Genomic DNA, 17,290 nt, shown 5'->3' on the forward strand with positions numbered 1-17,290 from the left:
GATCATTTTTTTTGCATGAATCATATCAAGAACATAAAGAGCTATGATAAGCAAGCAAGTAATAGGACTTAGAAATCAGATTAAGAAGCTGATCTGGCCAAAACCAATGACCTTTTCCAATTAGTATACATATTAACAACCAGCTGTATTTTTGAGCTAGCCACTGGAATTATTCAAATATGGTATACCTAAACATAAGTTTTACTTCGCAGTCTATTGTTAAATTGACAGCGTGATAAAATGTACAGAGATCCAACTAATGTGCACCATACATTGGATAGCGCGATTAGTGTAATGGTTAATGCAACATTATGACAGTGGAGGTGATTCAAATCCAGCGCTGTCTGTTAGGAGTTTATACGTTCTCCCTGTGTCTGCATTGGTTTCACGCAGGTGCTCCGGTTTCCTCCCACCCTCCAAAAAAAATGTGTCCGTGGTGCCTCAGTCGGCAGCGGTGCCAGCCACCGCTAATGATGCGTGCGATGCGGCGCGCAGGGTTAATAGTGCGCATGCGCAGGTGTGTTAAGCGGCCGTATACAGATGACGAACTTCAGATGCAGGAGGAGGTAAAGTGAGTGTCAGGATCACCCATGTGGCGGTGAGCCAATGAGAAGGTCAGAGGAGCTTAGCCGTGTGGGGTTCGGGGAGTTGAAGAACGCAGTGTTGCGTCTCGTGAACAGTAGTGAAGAAATTCAACTTCATGGTGGGTAAAAGAAACGAGTGAGTGTGTTCTTTATTTGTTTGTAAGCTGCGGAAAATCAGAGCCGTTACAGTAGGTTAATCAGTGTATTTGGCAGCGTGGGCTCATGGGCCGGAAGGGCTTTTTCACTGAACTGACTCTCTAAAAACATGAGAACAAAAAAGAATTTAATACTTTATGTAAAACAAAAGCTTTTTAACCAAAGTTCTTAATCCCAATAAACAAAGGTACAATATCCAAAATATTATGCCTCAAAGTGAAACATTTAGACAATCAGTCCCATAGTAAAGTTTCCCCAGATTGAGGGATAAAATGAGTTTTGGGCTTAAAACAGATGATAGTAAATTGTGTATGATGTCCAAATTGAGATCATTTGTTTTATGGCAGTTAAGCAAGATTCAGTACATTGTTACATGTGCTCTATCTAACTCGTTTGAAAGAAAGTCCTGGAAAGTTTCCCTTTCTCTCTCCAAAGTAAGTAAATGAAAATTCATCCAAACCTTTCCCTAGTATGATACCAGTAGTTCGTTTACTCCCTTATAAAAGTTGCCAGAAAATAATCCTGAAACGTGTCTCGTCGAAATGATAGTTTAACTGCCCAGTTAAGAATAATTGTATTTTTTTAATAGAAAATCAATAATTGGTTGTAGGCATTTACTTGAAAAAAAAAGGGGTGTCACGTGGGGATTAGCGCAACAATGACAGCGCCAGAGACCCAGATTCGAATCTGGCGTTGTCTGTAAGGAGTTTGCACATTTTCCCCGTGTTTGCATGGGCTTTTCCCGGGAGTTCCAGTTTCCTCCCACAGGTTAATTGAGCAGCATGGGCTCGTGGTCCTGAAGGGCCACTCGATGTCTAATTGTTTTGTTAAAAATTTATGAAAATTGCTTTGGTATCATAAACTTATGATGAATATTAATTCCAATGCAACCTATTTATAGACGGAATGTATTTTAAGTGCAGACTCTAAATGATTGAATTGAATAAATAATGGTTATCAATATTTGGGGGATAATTTTAACTGTCCATCACTGGGAAATTGAGTACAATATTAGTTTTATGTTACCATCTTTTTGCATCTTTCTACAGGCATTTCACAGCCTAAATTTACCATGGAGAATCACTCCAATAATTTCAAAAGTATGTCAAAAGGAAAATTTATTTAGCTTTCTTCGATTAAAAAGCATTTTGCAGTTTTGCTTCCTTGTTGTCCTTGGAATATAACTATCGCTGACTGCAATATTTTCAGTCATGAAGCCAACTTGCAAATTTTTAAAAAATCATTGTTAATTATCTATATATTTGGTTATAAAATTGAATGGATATAGATAATGAAAGCAATAGGAACTTGATGTATGAATGATGGCCTACTTAATATATTTTTGTGACCATATGTAAATAAATGGTCACCTTGAGGTGAAAACTTTGCTGGTGTTTTTAAAATTGAGCTACAAAGTACTTGCTAAACATTTATTTAGGCCATGTAGGATTGTAAAAAAAATAATAAAATCTGTCATTCCTGAATTGTGACAGGCATGTGTGAAGATATCACTGGCTTCCAAACATGCCACTTCATGCTTCCTGCCTCCACACTGATGGATTCGTGGTCAAAATGTGCATCCTGCAGTTCTTGATATACAGCAACACACTGATATCTCGGTAATAAGGCTGATTTAAAATGACCAGGACGTGCAGCCTGTAAACAGGCCATCAATTTAGAGTTGGGGGTGCATTGTATATAAGCTGACAGCATCATTGCTTTGATTACATTCATGGTACATAGACATGATTGAAAGGTTTTGCTGGATGTGGCATCTTACTGGCCACGTCAACTACCAGGTGTGGATGCAAACAGTCAGCTTCTCATCAGAGTCACAGAAGCAGAGCCGACAGCACAGCCAGCGCGCACCAGCTTCAACCCACCATCTCGCTGCCAGCGCTGCCTGATTAGTTCAGAGCTGACCTTTTTCCCTTCGCTATCTTGTCAAAATCAACAAATGTACAATCTGACAGTAACTAAGGAAGATAAGGACTCGGTCACAATCAGAAACTGAAATGAAATAGAATTAGCCATTTCGGCATTCAGCTTTTATAGCAATCACACACAGCTGGGCACAAGTAAAGGTTTGATCTGTAAGACGGTCCATAACTTGGAACAAGGAAAGAAATTTGTGTAAAATTAAACTGGAATACTTGTTATTAGAAATTAGAGCTGGTTGCTAGCTGACAGAATGGAGGTTTTATGATGTACCTCAGCTGACATGGCAAGTGGAACATCAGAAGAGCAGTCGACGTAAGCTACAATGACGTGATTAAACCCTGTGACATTAACATGAGGGCAATTTGCAGTTTTTATATTCGTTGCCTTTCTATGTCTCGTGGTGCCAATCATTTTTCATTTGTTTGCATTTCTGATCATCAACATCCTTATTTAGCAACATTTCTTAAATATTATGAATAAGAAATCCTTTATTACCACTATTTTTTAAACATCTCTTAACAAATAACCGCAGTTTTAATTGCAGTATAAAACAGCTTCATTTGAAAAGAATTAGTTAATGCTACCTAATGTACCTCATTAAGGAAAGGTTGATATTTAAAAAAAATATATATTTGTCTTAAAATTAAACCATCATTATAGATGAAGACGAAAACATAATTTAAAAGCAAAAAGGTTTGTTTATTCCGACTCCCTGTCTTCTGTTTCTTAACCAATCATTAGACCCGACCAGTATCTTACCCGAATACCATACATTTTAATTTATTTTAAGTAATTTGTCACATGGCATTAAAAGCTTTCTGATAATCATAATACATATCATCAAAATCACTTGTTTCTATTTTATTGGAATAAGATGTATGGTTAGACCATCCTTGGCACCTTGTGTTCAGTTCTGGTTGCCTCATAACAGGAAGAATGGGGACGCTATGGAGAGGGTGCAGAGGAGATTTATCAGAATGTTGTCTGGATGGGAGGATGCGTCTTCTGAGGCAAGGTTGACAGAGCTAAGGGTTTTCTCTTTGGAACGTAGAAGGATGAGAGGAGACTTGATAGAGGTCTACAAGATTCTGAGAGGCCTAGATATGGTGTAGAGCCAAGGGCAAGAGTAACAAACACCAGAGGACATCTGTACAAAGCGAGGGTAGAAAGATTTAGGGGTGACATCAGAGGTATGCTTTTTTTTAACACAGAGGGTGCCTGGAATGCATTGCCAGAGTCGTGGAGGCTGGTACAATTTAAAAGAGTCTTACACAGGCACATGGATGCAAGAAAAATAGAGAGGTGTGAGGGAGGATGATCTTTGGTCAAAGGGACTGTGCTGTAAGGTTCTATGTTCTAAAGAGTGATCATATGAAAAAGGAATATTACTTGCCTTTCAATATTTGACATCAGCTCGGAAAGAGCAAAGGAAGCTGAGGTAGAACATTCGTGGAAGAGGGGGAACTCTGACAGCAGCATATCGCATACTCCAGAGACTGGAGTATGTCCCAGGGAACTCTGGTAACAGGTTTGTGGGGAAGGTGGTGCATGGGCACTCCAGACCCAAACAAACTGATTGGCCAGGACTTGCATTTACATAGCACCTTTAACATCCCTTTCCTAGAAGTGCAAAGTGCTTTAAATCCAAGAAGCAAATGGCTGCAAATGCAGGAAATTTGAAATACAAACTAGCATTACTGTTAAGGAATTGAAAAGTGGTAATGAGCTGAATGCAGTCAAATGGGTAGATAATTTAACATGGACAAGTAGAGCTGTTAAACCATGGCTCTAGCTTCCAAGTCTTCCAATGCTATGTGTTTAATGACCGATTCCAATCTTCTTTCTACTACTTTGGTTAGCTATTTTTGTTTCCCCATTATTTCTCACACTCCTTTTTTTAAGATTGTGGGTTTCCAGTTACTGCCTTTCAGTCTGTTGGAAACATTCTGAAATCTGTGGACTTTTGGAAGATGACAACCAGATCATCAATTATCTCCATCACCCCTTCCTCCAAAATCTTAGGAATGGACATCAGGATGTATTTATTATCTTTCACTTTTAGTAATATTGCCAATAATCATTTTTCTCCTAATGCTGATTTTTTTAACAGTTTTATTCTCAACTTGTCATTCCAACTACATGCAGGAAGGTTTTAGGTGCTTAAACAAGATAAATTGAAATGTGTATTCTTTCTAAATCATTTGAGATAAAGTCCAGGAAAGTTTCCAAAGTAAGTAACTGAAAATTTATTGTGTTATCCAACACTTTCTGTAGCATGATACCAGTAATTCATTGTGTTTCTTCTCTATTGAGCTGCATTCTTAAGCAGAAATTTATTCCCTTATCCTGCACTGTCGGTAAGGAGGTTGTTTGTTCTTCCATGTCTGTGTGGCTTTTCTCCGGGGGCTCCGGTTTCCTCCCACCCTTCAAAACTGTACTGGGGTGTAGGTTAATAGGATGTAAGTTGGCCAGCATGGATTCATAGGCCTGTTAGAGTGCTGTATGTCTAAATTTAAAAATCACTACCAATGCCTCCAGATTTACTTTTCAAAACTGAGCTATAGTTTGTCTGGTCCAGGTGATTTATCCACCTTCAGACCTTTCAGCTTTCCCAGCACATTCTCCATGGTACGTACGTACGTGTATATATATATATATATATATATATTTTATATATATGTACACGCACGCACGCACGCACGCACGCACACACACACACACACACACTTCCTTCACTCTCAAACCTCTAGCACATAGCCTCCCTTTTGCTCGTTATGCACCTCGAGAAACTTTTCTCGTCGTCTTTTATGTTACTGGTTAACTTATCTTTGTATTTCATCTTTTCTCTCTTCCCTGCTTTTTTTTAAATGACCTTCTGTTCACTTTTAAAAAGCTTCCCAATTCTCTTGCTTCCCACTAATTTTTGCCATATTGTATGCCCTTTAATTTTTTTTTTAAGTTTAGACATACAGCTTGGTAACAGGCCATTTCGGCCCATGAGTTTGAGCCATCTAATTTACACCCAATTGACCTACACCCCGCATTAATTTCAAAAGGTGGGAGGGAACCAGAGCCCCCAGGGAAAACCCACACAGGCACGGGCAGACTGCGCTGGACTTGAACCCCCCCCCCCCCACCCCCCACAGTCCCAATCACTGGCGCTGCAAAGGCATTGTACTAACCGCCGCGCCAACTGTGCTGCCCAGCTGAGCCTTTTTTTTTCAGCCGCGGTCACCTCCTCCTTCCTTTAGAACACTTCTTAGGAAGAATTTGTCCTGTAGCTTCCGAGTTAATCTCAGAAACTCCAGCCCCTGTGCCTCTACCGTCATCCCTGCCAGTGTCTGCTTCCAATTGACTTTGGCCAGCTCCTCAAACCTCTGCAGTCCCCTTTTACTCCACTGATACATTGTTTAGTTTCTTCCCCCTTAAACTGCAGGGTAAATAATATCTTATGACGATCGCTGCCTCCTATTTGTTTACTTCCTCTTTTATTCCATTAATCCCCTTCCCCAGAGTGTAAGCATCCCATGTTCACCTTAAGTTATCGCTGCTTTTAAATAAGGGTTGGAATAAACCATTTTACAACATATTGTCATGTTCACTCACTGCATGAGCCCTGCTGTAGGATATGTAATGTGCCTTTTTTCTTCTTATAAATACCATTAAAACATTTAGCTGGGAAACTGAACTGACAGATCTTGCAACTAGTTTAGCTTTTCAAATATTTAATTATGGTATGATTAATGTATTCTTTGGTACAAGTTACTATTTTATCTTTATGTTTTTGTATATTGATATATATTATGCAGTATGTTTAAATACATTTATATTTTATTATAATATATGCTCTATTTTATTCTTAAATATAAATTTAGACATAGAGCATGGTAACAGGCCCCTTCTGGCCCACGCCCTTTCCCCAATTAACCTATGACCCTGTACATTTTTGAAGAGTGGGAGGAACTGAAGCACCCGGAAGAAATCCGTGCAGACACAGAGAGGCGTACGGCGCCAGACAGTTTTGAGCCCTGGTCGCTGGCGCGTGGCAATGTTGTGCTGAGTTCGGGAGCATTGAACTAAAATGTATACAGATGTGGTCGTCTCAATGCGAAGAAACGCAAAATGAAAACGTAGAGGTCATTGATAATCAGATTAAATCAGAACGTGTACTCAATTAATCATTCAAACCAATGTCCTAACTCCTTAAATTTGATGCTATACTGGAACCATTGAATAAGTGCTAAGGTGATCTTGTATTCAAAAGAGGTTGCTTTATTCCAAGAAGAAACGCAAAAGTGTGGAGAAAATGGAATTCATCGTCTTAACTTGCTTGCTTAAAATACTCAGTTCAACTGGGAATGTCGCCATATGTTTAAATCAATACATCACAAGGAAGCACAATAGAGGTCATTGGTTACATTAATTCCTACGGTCATTCACTGGAGATGGGGATAGAATCAGGGATGCAGTGCTAATTTTTTAGATGCAAAGCTCACCAAAAACAACAACAAGGAGGTGTGGCCTCCTCAACGTGCCCAGAGCGCCCACCCCCCAATGTACCTGGAGCTGCCCCTGAGATGATGAGCGGCTCTCCAATGAGCTCCAGCAGCAAGGCACTGGATAGAATCCATTGCTACATGGTGTGTTCAAACTTGGTCTTGTGTCTTTATTAACAGGTCATTGTTAATCTTCACATGTGATGCATTTTCTAACATGCCTCCATACAAATGTCTGCATTGTATAAACTTATGGAATTAAAGAATGTACAGTTGGCTACCGTGCCAGCAGTCATTTGTAATGTTTGTGTTACTACGTTACAGAATCTTATCAGGTTGTGGTGAGAGGGAATGGATTTTCCCATGCACGGAGTGCCGATCAAGTTCTTTGCAGCTTCATGCTGAATAATACAGAGGTGATCAGTAAGTGCAGTTCTGAATCTTGACGATACCAGTCTTATTGTTGAGATTTCTTAAATCGTTTTACTCTATTGCGTCTGATGATTCACACCTAATTATTGTTGAAATTAGCAGACAGGGTGGCAAAGTAATTTAGTAACCTAGAATCAAGCGATTACCATTTCAGATTTCACAAATGTACACGTCTCCAAGCCCTATTTATAATCCAGATAATGAAATGTCTGGATTTAATGTGAGACTGAAATCAATGTTCATGAGGAGCATAAAAGGAAATATTCTCTTTGTCACAAAAGTGCAACTTATAACTAAAATGGCTTTTGAGATGCATTAATGTTTCTTGAATATATTGAGAATTCCATTTTGTTAGGATAATCGCAATGCCATGCATAACCCGACAGATCTTCAATATCTGGCGTGTGGACAATTCTGGATTCAGTAAAATCAGTAGGTCCCATTTTGTTTTGATGTTCGTCAGAACATCGTTAAACTGATTGCAAAGTAATCCCCGACTAATATCACAAAAGTCCTGAGACCCAGTTTGGGGAAAAAAAAGCCCAGCTTTGACTGACATTTCCATGAAGGAATCCTCCAGAAGCTAAGCTATGCTTGTCTTGGCAAGGTCATTTGAGGGTAGGAGGAATATTTTTTCAGCGGCTTCCTAAGCTTTTACCTCCTGGCAAGTCAGTTGAAGCGTTGCAATGATGTAAGCAATGGAAATACTGGGGGGGAATACTTGTTTTCCAGAGTGCAGGATGTGAATGAAAAAGGACAATTAACGTTATAAAATGCTCTTTTTTTTGACCCTCTTGTTTTTCCACATTTTTGTGATTATAACAAGAGTTTGTTATTATTGGTAGATACTTCTCAATCAAGGCTAATATTTCTGCCAAGCTAATTTTTACTTGGTGCTTGAAACTTAAAGATGCTTACAGGTGCTGGTCTGGAATCTACTAACAAATCACTTGGGCTCATTGAAGATTGCCTGCACCAGGCAGTTTTGGGCACAAATGTTACGTCACTTTCTCATCCTATACTTAAACATTATTTAGATCAGGGGTGGGCAACCTTTTAATTTTTAATTTCGACGTACAGCACTGTAACAGGTCATTTCACCCACGAGTCCGGGCCGCCCAATCAACAACCTACACTCCCAGGTACGTATGCGTGGGCCGAAATGGCCATACTGTACGTCTAAATTAAAAGATTGCCACCCGTGATTTAGATGCTGTTGATTGCAGGTATGGACCCCTACATTTGCTGAGAAGCTGTCAAAGGGATTGAACATTATATAGTTAATAGCAAACAACTCCTCAGCTCAGTGGAATTATTGAATGTTGTAAATATCTTCTTCATATGGCTGCTGCTAAGCTGCTTTCTTTATTTACTGGCAGAATATCTCCCTATTCAACTTAATTAAGAATTACTTGTCCATGATCCAATAGGCCAATATAGTTGGTATGATGACAATCTGTCAAAGTCTTTTGTTGTTATCTAGCTGCATGGAAAAAGGCCATTCACCCCACCATATTGCTGCTACCTCGTGGACTCCCATCTTTAGTAATCCCATCTTTACAGCACTAGTATACCTAGGTGATCTAAGTGCTTGACTAGACACTTGTTAAGCACTGTGAACGGATTTAAGTGGCTGGGCAAGAAATGGGACAGATAAAATTTGTGGGAAAAATGGTACTTTGTGCACTTTCACGGGAAAACTAAAATTGAAATCTCTTTTCATTCTTAAAATGCAAGCAAGTGTCAAACAGATGGCTTGTTCGTGAAGTGTGGGTGACATGGTTAGTGCAGTGGTGAGCCCGACGCTATTGCAGCACTTGGGTTCAAATCCAGTGCTGTCTGTAAGGAGTTTGCACGCAGTCCCTGTGTCAGTGTGGGTTTTGTCCAGGTGCTCTGGTTTTCTCCCACCTGCCACAATGTACTGGGGTCATAGGTTAAATGGGGTATTTGGGCAGCCTGTATGTCTGCATAAAAATTTAAATTCAAGAAATAAACGTAAAGCCTGTTAAGCACCAAAGCCTGGTAAACTTTGTTAATGCTAACTTTTGTGCACAGTACAGGAATTGCCTGCAACCAGTGACATTGGACTGTGAACCAAGGAACTTTTCTACACTTTACACACTCGTGCACTTAGAATTAGAGGAGGGTTAAGTAGGTTAAGTAAGTTGATAGTAATAAGTTCATGTTTGATTCTGTTTTCATGTACAAGTCTAATTAAGAGCAACTTTTGTTTAAGTAAACCTATGTCGTGGTGCATATCTATTGCTGCTGCTTTTTGGGGTCCTCTGGGCTCCGTAACAGTACCATCTTAAAGGTTTAATAAATATAGCCTTTAAATCAGTGAAATATCCCAATTCTATTCATTCAACAGAAATTTACACCAGAACATACTGCATTTTTGATCGCTTTTTGGAATATTCAAAATTAACACAAATTTTTATCACTAAACATGTCTTTATTCGTTTTTTAGCGGAGAAACCTCTTGTGGTGGAGGATAATTATTTACTCTGCCCTGCTCCAGTGATGGAGGAAGTTGGAATGTGAGTAATTCACTCTGAATTTTGAATCATGTTAAATCACTAATATTATACTATTGCCAGAATAGTTTTGCAGTCTTTGCTGAAGTAAAGATAAAGATAAAAATAATTCCTGTTCAGCGATCCCGGTCAGAGTTATCCCTGCTTATTACAGCACCGGAGACCTGGGTTCGAATCTGGTGCTGTCGGTTAGGAGATTTGTGCGCTCTCCCCGTGTCTGCATGGGTTTCCTCCGGGTGCTCTGGTTTCTTCCCACCCTCCAGAAATGTACAGGGTTTGTGGATTAATTGGTGTATTTGGATGGGATGGTCTTGTGGGCCAGAAGGTTCTCTTATCAGTATCCCTCAGTGTTTCTGCTTACTACTAAGGACTCGCCGAGTCCAGAATCTGATAAACATAGAGGTCCAAATATATCACGTCTTTAAATTGTGAATCCAGATAGACAATGTTATACAAAGCTAGTGTTATCTTTAGGATAATAATTGAAGTATTACAGAAGAGGCTCTGATAGTTCAGTGGTTAGAGCACTGGCCTTGTAAACCAGGGGTCACGAGTTTGTTCCTCACTGGGGCCTCATTTCTGAGACAAAGTGCTGACACTCTATCTTGGTTGACCAAGTTAAATAATTTTTATGTGTGTTACATTCTAAATATAGTATTATGTGACAGTAATGGAACCTTTACCTTTACAAGTAAGAATACATTAGAGTCATCAGGATATTTTCTGAGTCATTATTGAAAGGATATTGAAACCAAACAAAATGCTGTTTAAAAGATCAAGAAATAATGAGATTTAAGGTTGCATTCATTTCACCAGATGAAAGAATGTTAAATATGAAGTTAATAAGCCTTTTGTTTTGATGTGAAGAAGGTCAGCAGGTCAACGATGAAAGAACATTCCTCAGTAATGAAAGATCAGCAATTTTAAAAATGTCATAAAAATGACAAGAAAAAAAAAACTTTGAGCAAGTGCTTTCGTAAGGAGATTTACTGGAGCAAGGAATGTTTAGCCCGGGACGCTATGAGGCAAACTCAATTGTATATAAATGGAAAAGCACAAAACAAATTTTTTTAAAATAATGCAAGCTTAAGGGGGAAGAATAGTTCTGAGGGATCAGTGGGTCGAATGTGATGTAAATGTTAATGTTTTTGAGATTTGTTCTTTAATAGTAAGTAAAATTTTGCCCAAATATCTTTCTGCTGAAGCCCACAAATTGTCATTCATGAACAACTTCAACAGGTCAAAACCAAATGCAGTTTCATGTGACAGTATTAATCCAAAATTGAATTATGAAAAAGACATTTGTAAGGCACAAATATAGACATATTACAGGCCCACCCAAATTATATAGAGCTAATTAACATTTAAACCTTCTGTACATTATCCCTGGATTTTCCTTGTATCTATATGTCTGTCTAAGAGGTCCTCCATCAGCCAGCTCCCCACCATGACTACCAGCCCCCCCACATCTCCATCGGGCACACAAAACTCAAAACGGTCAACCAGTTTACCTATCTCGGCTGCACCATTTCATCGGATGCAAGGATCGACAACGAGATAGACAACAGACTTGCCAAGGCAAATAGCGCCTTTGGAAGACTACACAAAAGAGTCTGCAAAAACAACCAACTGAAAAACCTCACAAAGATTAGCGAATACAGAGCCGTTGTCATACCCACACTCCTGTTCGGCTCCAAATCATGGGTCCTCTACCGGCATCACCTACGGCTCCTAGAACGCTTCCACCAGCGTTGTCTCCGCTCCATCCTCAACATTCATTGGAGCGACTTCATCACCAACATCGAAGTACTCGAGATGGCAGAGGTCGACAGCATCGAATCCGCGCTGCTGAAGATCCAACTGCATTGGGTAGGTCAAGTCTCCAGAATGGAGGACCATCGCCTTCCCAAGATCGTGTTATATGGCGAGCTCTCCACTGGCCACCGTGACAGAGGTGCACCAAAGAAGAGGTACAAGGATTGCCTAAAGAAATCTCTTGGTGCCTGCCACATTGACCACCACCAGTGGGCTGATATTGCTTCAAACCGTGCATCTTGGCACCTCACAGTTCAGCGGGCAGCAACCTCCTTTGAAGAAGACCGCAGAGCCCACCTCACTGACAAAAGGCAAAGGAGGAAAAACCCAACACCCATCCCCAACCAACCAATTTTCCCTTGCAACCGCTGCAACCGTGTCTGCCTGTCCCGCATCGGACTTGTCAGCCACAAACGAGCCTGCAGCTGACGTGGACATTACCCCTCCATAAATCTTCGTCTGCGAAGCCAAGCCAAAGATATGCCTGTCTAAGAGTATGTTAAATGTTCCAGCCTCAACCAACTCCCCTGCAATGAAGTCCAAGCTCCCACTACTCTCTATGTAAAAGAACGTATCCCGACATCTGCCAGAAACATTCCAGCCCTCACCTTGCATAAATGTTGCAAAATCTTGCAGATCTCTCATCCTCCCTCCAAAAAGAAAAGCCCAAGCTCTGTTAACCTTGCCTCATAAGACACATTCTCCAAATGTAGGCAACATCCTGGTAGCTCTCTTCTGCACCCTCTCCAGAACCTCTACATCTATCCTGGGAAGAGGCAATCAGAACTGAACACAATATTCCAAGTGTCATCTAACCAGTTTTATTACCTCATGGTTCCCTGACTAATGAAGGTCAGCATACCATAGCTCGCCTTAATGACCCTATCAACCCACGCAGCAACATTGAGAGATCTATGGATTTGGACCTTAACACTGTTAAGAATCCTGCCATTAGCTATATATTCCTCCTTCAAGTTTGACCTTCCAAAATGGATCACTTCACACTTACCAGATTGAACTCCATCTGACGCTTCTCCGCTCAACTTGGCATCCTGTCTATATCCAGTTGTAACCTACAATAATTATCTACAACACCTGCAACCTTCATGTCATCTTCAAACTTACTGAACCATCCCAATACTTCTTCATCCAGGTCATTTATAAAAATCACAAAGAGCTGGAAAGATCTCTGCAGAACTTCACTAATCACTGACCTCCAAGCAGAATATGTTCCATCTATTACTACCTGTTGCTCTTTGCAGGGAAGCCAATTCTGAATCCACGCAGCCAAGATTTCACAGATCCCATGCCTCATGAGTCAATCATGGGGGAACTTGTTAAATGCCTCTCTAAAATCCATTATCCCCACATCTATCAATCCACCTTCATCAATTTCTTTTGTCACTTCCTCAAAAAATCCAAATTGGCTCATGAGCCATCCCTGCCCCTAACAAAACCATGCTGGCTAATCCTAAGAAGACCATACTTCTCCAAATGCTTGTAAATCCTATCCCAAAGAATCCTCTCCGATAGTTTTCCCACCACTGAGGTAAGACTCATTGGTTTAGAATTCCTAAGACTCTCCCTATTACTTCTTTTAAACAAGGAGACTACATTTGCCAATCTCAACTCCTGTGTGGCCAAGGAGGACGTAAAGATTATTACCGTCACCCCAGACATCTCTTCCCTTCTCTCGTTTCCTGCAGTGTCCTGGGTATATCTCATCCAGTCCCAGAGATTGATCAATCTGAATGTTTTTGAGATCCGGCACTTCCACTTTCTTAACATCCACTTGTTCCAGCACATAAGCTTGTTCTACATTGACCAAGGTCCCTATCTCTGGTGAACACTGAAGCAAAGTGTGAATTTAGGACCTCTCTTACCTTCTCTGCCTCCAGGCACATGTTGCTTCTCTTTTCTCCTTAAGCAACTCTACCTTCACTTTAATCATCCTCTTGATCTGCAGAGAGTGCCTGGTGTTTTCCTTAATCCTACTTGCCAAGGGCTTCTCATGTCTCCTTTTAGCTAAGTCCTTCCTGACTTTTGCTTCCTGAACATTGTGTGCTTCCTTCTCTCTGTTCATGAGCTGTGCCATCTCATTGGTCATCTACGGTTCCCTTATCCTCCCATCATTTCCCTGTCTCAGTGGGACAAACCTATTCAGAACCCTGCACAACTGGTCCCCAAACATCCTCCACATTCCTTCTGTGCTTTTCCCCGAGAACATCTGTTTCCCATTTACTTTACCCAGTTCCTGCCCTTATCTCATCATAATGAGCTCCTTCCCAATTCAATGCTTTATCATTTTGTCTACTCCTATCCTTGTCTGTGATTATGCTAAAGGTCACGGAGTTGTGGTCACTGTCACCAAATTCCACCCCCACCAAGAGATTTGTGACCTGAACAGGTTCATTACCCGATACTAGATCCAATACGTCCTCTCCTCTAATTGGCTTGACAGGAATACTTCTTGGGTGGACCCAACAAATTCTGCCCCATCTATCCCTCTTGCAGTAAGGACCACCAGTCAACATTAGGGAAGATGATGACTCCCATAACCACCATTCCAAAATTTGCTACTCATCTTCGCTTTAGTGACACAAGGGTCATTTGGAGGCATATAGACTACCCCAAAAGAGTGATCACTCCCTTCATGTTTTGGATTTCCACCCACACTGACTCAGTGAACAACCCCTCCAAAACATCCTCCCTTTCTGCAGTTGTGATACTATTCCCGATTAGTAATGCGACTCCCCTCCTCCTCTTTTATCTCTCTTCCTAACCCTTTCAAAACATCTAACTTTTTCTCTCTCCTGCCCTTTTGAGCCACAGGCCCAGGCTCAGTGCCATAGATTTGGTCACTACAACTTTACCCCAGTAAGTCATACTGCCAACAGTATACTTAATATTGAGGGAACCTGCATATTTGCTTTCGCTCCGTGACATGTAGAGGGCATGTACCCACTCAGGTAGATGCAAGTCTTTACAGTGATCTTCAGACATCCTTGGGCAAAACCTAGTGTGAATCTCTCTGAGTAAGTCAAGTCCACGTGAAGCCCACGCTGGGAAGAAACTTCAAGTTAGATCTCTTTAATATTTCAAGTCATCTCTTGTGGAAGCATGCCACCTGACTCCATACATTTTCTGCTTTTCCAAATACATCCAGAAATCTTCTGATTTAAATTTGGAGACCAATGCAGTTCTCATAATAACCCAACCAACATTTATCTCAACTATAACCACCAAATCTGTTTCATGCAACATAGAATGCTATGGCACAATACAGGCTCTTTGGCTCTCGCTGCTGTGCCAACCCGTACATTCTTGAAAAAAAAGTACTAAACCATCCCTACCCCATAACCCTCTATTTTTCATCCATCCATGTGCCTGTCTAAGAGTCTCTTAAATGCCCTTAATGTTTCAGCCCCGCCTGTCTAAGAGTCTCTTAAATGCCCTTAATGTTTCAGCCCCCACCAGAAAAGCATTCTAGGCACCTAGAACTCTCTGTATAATTTAAAAAAAACTCACCCCTCATGTCACTCCTAAACTTCCCACCTTTCATTTTCTAATATGTCCTCTAGTGTTTGTTATTCCTACCATGGGAAACGGGTGCTGGCTGTCCACCTTATCTATGCATCTCATAATCTTGTAGATCTCTATCAAGTCTCTTCTCATCCTTCTATGCTCCAAAGAGAGGAAGAGGAAAATTCAATTTATTATCATAGTAATAAAACTGTATTTCTTTTTGCCTGCTGCAAGGCAGACAGATTCGCCACCAGCAGGAATTGCCTAAGTGCATCTTACAGTCAGACTTGCAGAGAGAGAGAGAGAGAGAAAAAGAGAAGCAAAAGAGAGTCCCCGAGTGTCCATAGATTCTCCTCCAGTGCTCCCGCAGCCAGATTGAGTCCAGTGCAAACTATTGGCCACCCGAGCTCTACATCTGAACCTCCGTCACAGTCAGGAACCTTTCAGCACCTTCTCGCATCCCAGTTCCGATACCTGGCTTCCCCTCCAGCCAATTCGAGCTGGTCTCCAGCAGCCCATAGCCCAGCACGACTCCCAACACCAGTCTCCAGCAGCCCATGGGTTCCCTGTCTCAAGTCACCATCAGCCCGCTGCATGTACTGGACTCTCAGACGCAGAGCCCCCTCACTGGTCCGCCGCCATGGTCACTGTACCCACGAGTCGTCTCCTCTTCTCCTTCTCAGACCAAGGGGGGAGGAACGCAGTGATCTTCCCATCCTCTGGTGCCCTGCTCCAGTCCTCCATTTCCCCGGACTCTGCAGTCCCTCATGGCCACTGTCAATTAATAGACGCTGCCATCTTGGGCACAGATCCCGCAGTCACAGGATTTCAAATAAAAACCTCTCCGTCAGCTCCCTCCATGGGCTGTCCAAAGCCCATGCAAAACCGATGATAGTCGACTCTGGAAAAGTCCCAGCTCTGCTAACCTTGCCTCGTGAGACTTATTTTCCAATCCAGGAAGTTCAAAAGTATATTTTCTATTTGCTCTGGTCATTTATAAATTGCTTCCCAATTTGGTCTGCAATTTATTTTTTTAAAAAGTGAGGTTGATGCTCAAGAGATTTGGAGCAGAAAATGCAACATAAATAAGAGTTTGTGGTTTGTTTTCGATATTTGACTAATTGTAGGTAAGAGCAATTTTGTAAGTGTAAAAGGGAATAATATTGAAGCCTCTGGACCTTGTACAAGTCCCCAAAATCTCATTGGAGTGTTTCAATATTTTTTATTACATTTAAGTACAAAAAAATCTCTAATGGTATTATATTCACAGATTAGATGTTTGCATAAATTAAATATAATTTGAACCTATTTAAAAAGTGATACCTTACAAATCAATGTTGATGTTTTCCTTTCAGGGTGGTTTACCTGCAAGTCAGCATGAACCAGGGGTTAACGTTCATCTCCAGCTCTGTCAGTATCACCAGTACATATTGTGTAAGTGTGCTTTAGGCCATGCAAAAGAAAAGGATATTTAAATTCTCATCAGAGTAATTTGGGAAGGAAATAATATACACGGTTGCAAAAATAAGGTCAAATTTGCCCTACATTGCATTCATTAAACAAGTATTGTTTTTATACTTTTTTTAAATATAATTTAGATATAAAGCACATGCTCTTTCACACCATGAGCTCATGCCGCCCAATTTACACCCATATAACCATCTGTACATTTTTGAATGGTAGGTGAAAACCCATGCCCCACTGGGGGAGAACATACAAACTCCTTATAGACAGCGCGAGATTCAGACCGTGGTCTTGTTTGCAGATGCTGTAATAGTGTGGTGCTAACTCTACCACCCCTAAT

At 40.9% G+C, this 17,290-nt stretch overlaps 1 protein-coding gene across 2 annotated transcripts in view; it reads left to right on the top strand.

Annotated features, from left to right (window-relative positions):
- Positions 1 to 17,290, top strand: part of LOC138736330 (anthrax toxin receptor 1-like) — a 71,503-nt gene that overhangs the window by 25,995 nt on the left and 28,218 nt on the right. For both annotated transcript variants that reach the window (XM_069885660.1, XM_069885661.1), the window contains exons 10-12: positions 7,502 to 7,600; positions 10,080 to 10,149; positions 16,842 to 16,920. In XM_069885660.1, coding sequence (XP_069741761.1) covers positions 7,502 to 7,600; positions 10,080 to 10,149; positions 16,842 to 16,920 — 248 coding nt within the window. The remainder of the gene's footprint in view (positions 1 to 7,501; positions 7,601 to 10,079; positions 10,150 to 16,841; positions 16,921 to 17,290) is intronic.

This window comes from Narcine bancroftii, chromosome 6 (genome assembly GCF_036971445.1).
Source record: "Narcine bancroftii isolate sNarBan1 chromosome 6, sNarBan1.hap1, whole genome shotgun sequence".
In the NCBI taxonomy this organism is placed as follows: domain Eukaryota; kingdom Metazoa; phylum Chordata; class Chondrichthyes; order Torpediniformes; family Narcinidae; genus Narcine; species Narcine bancroftii.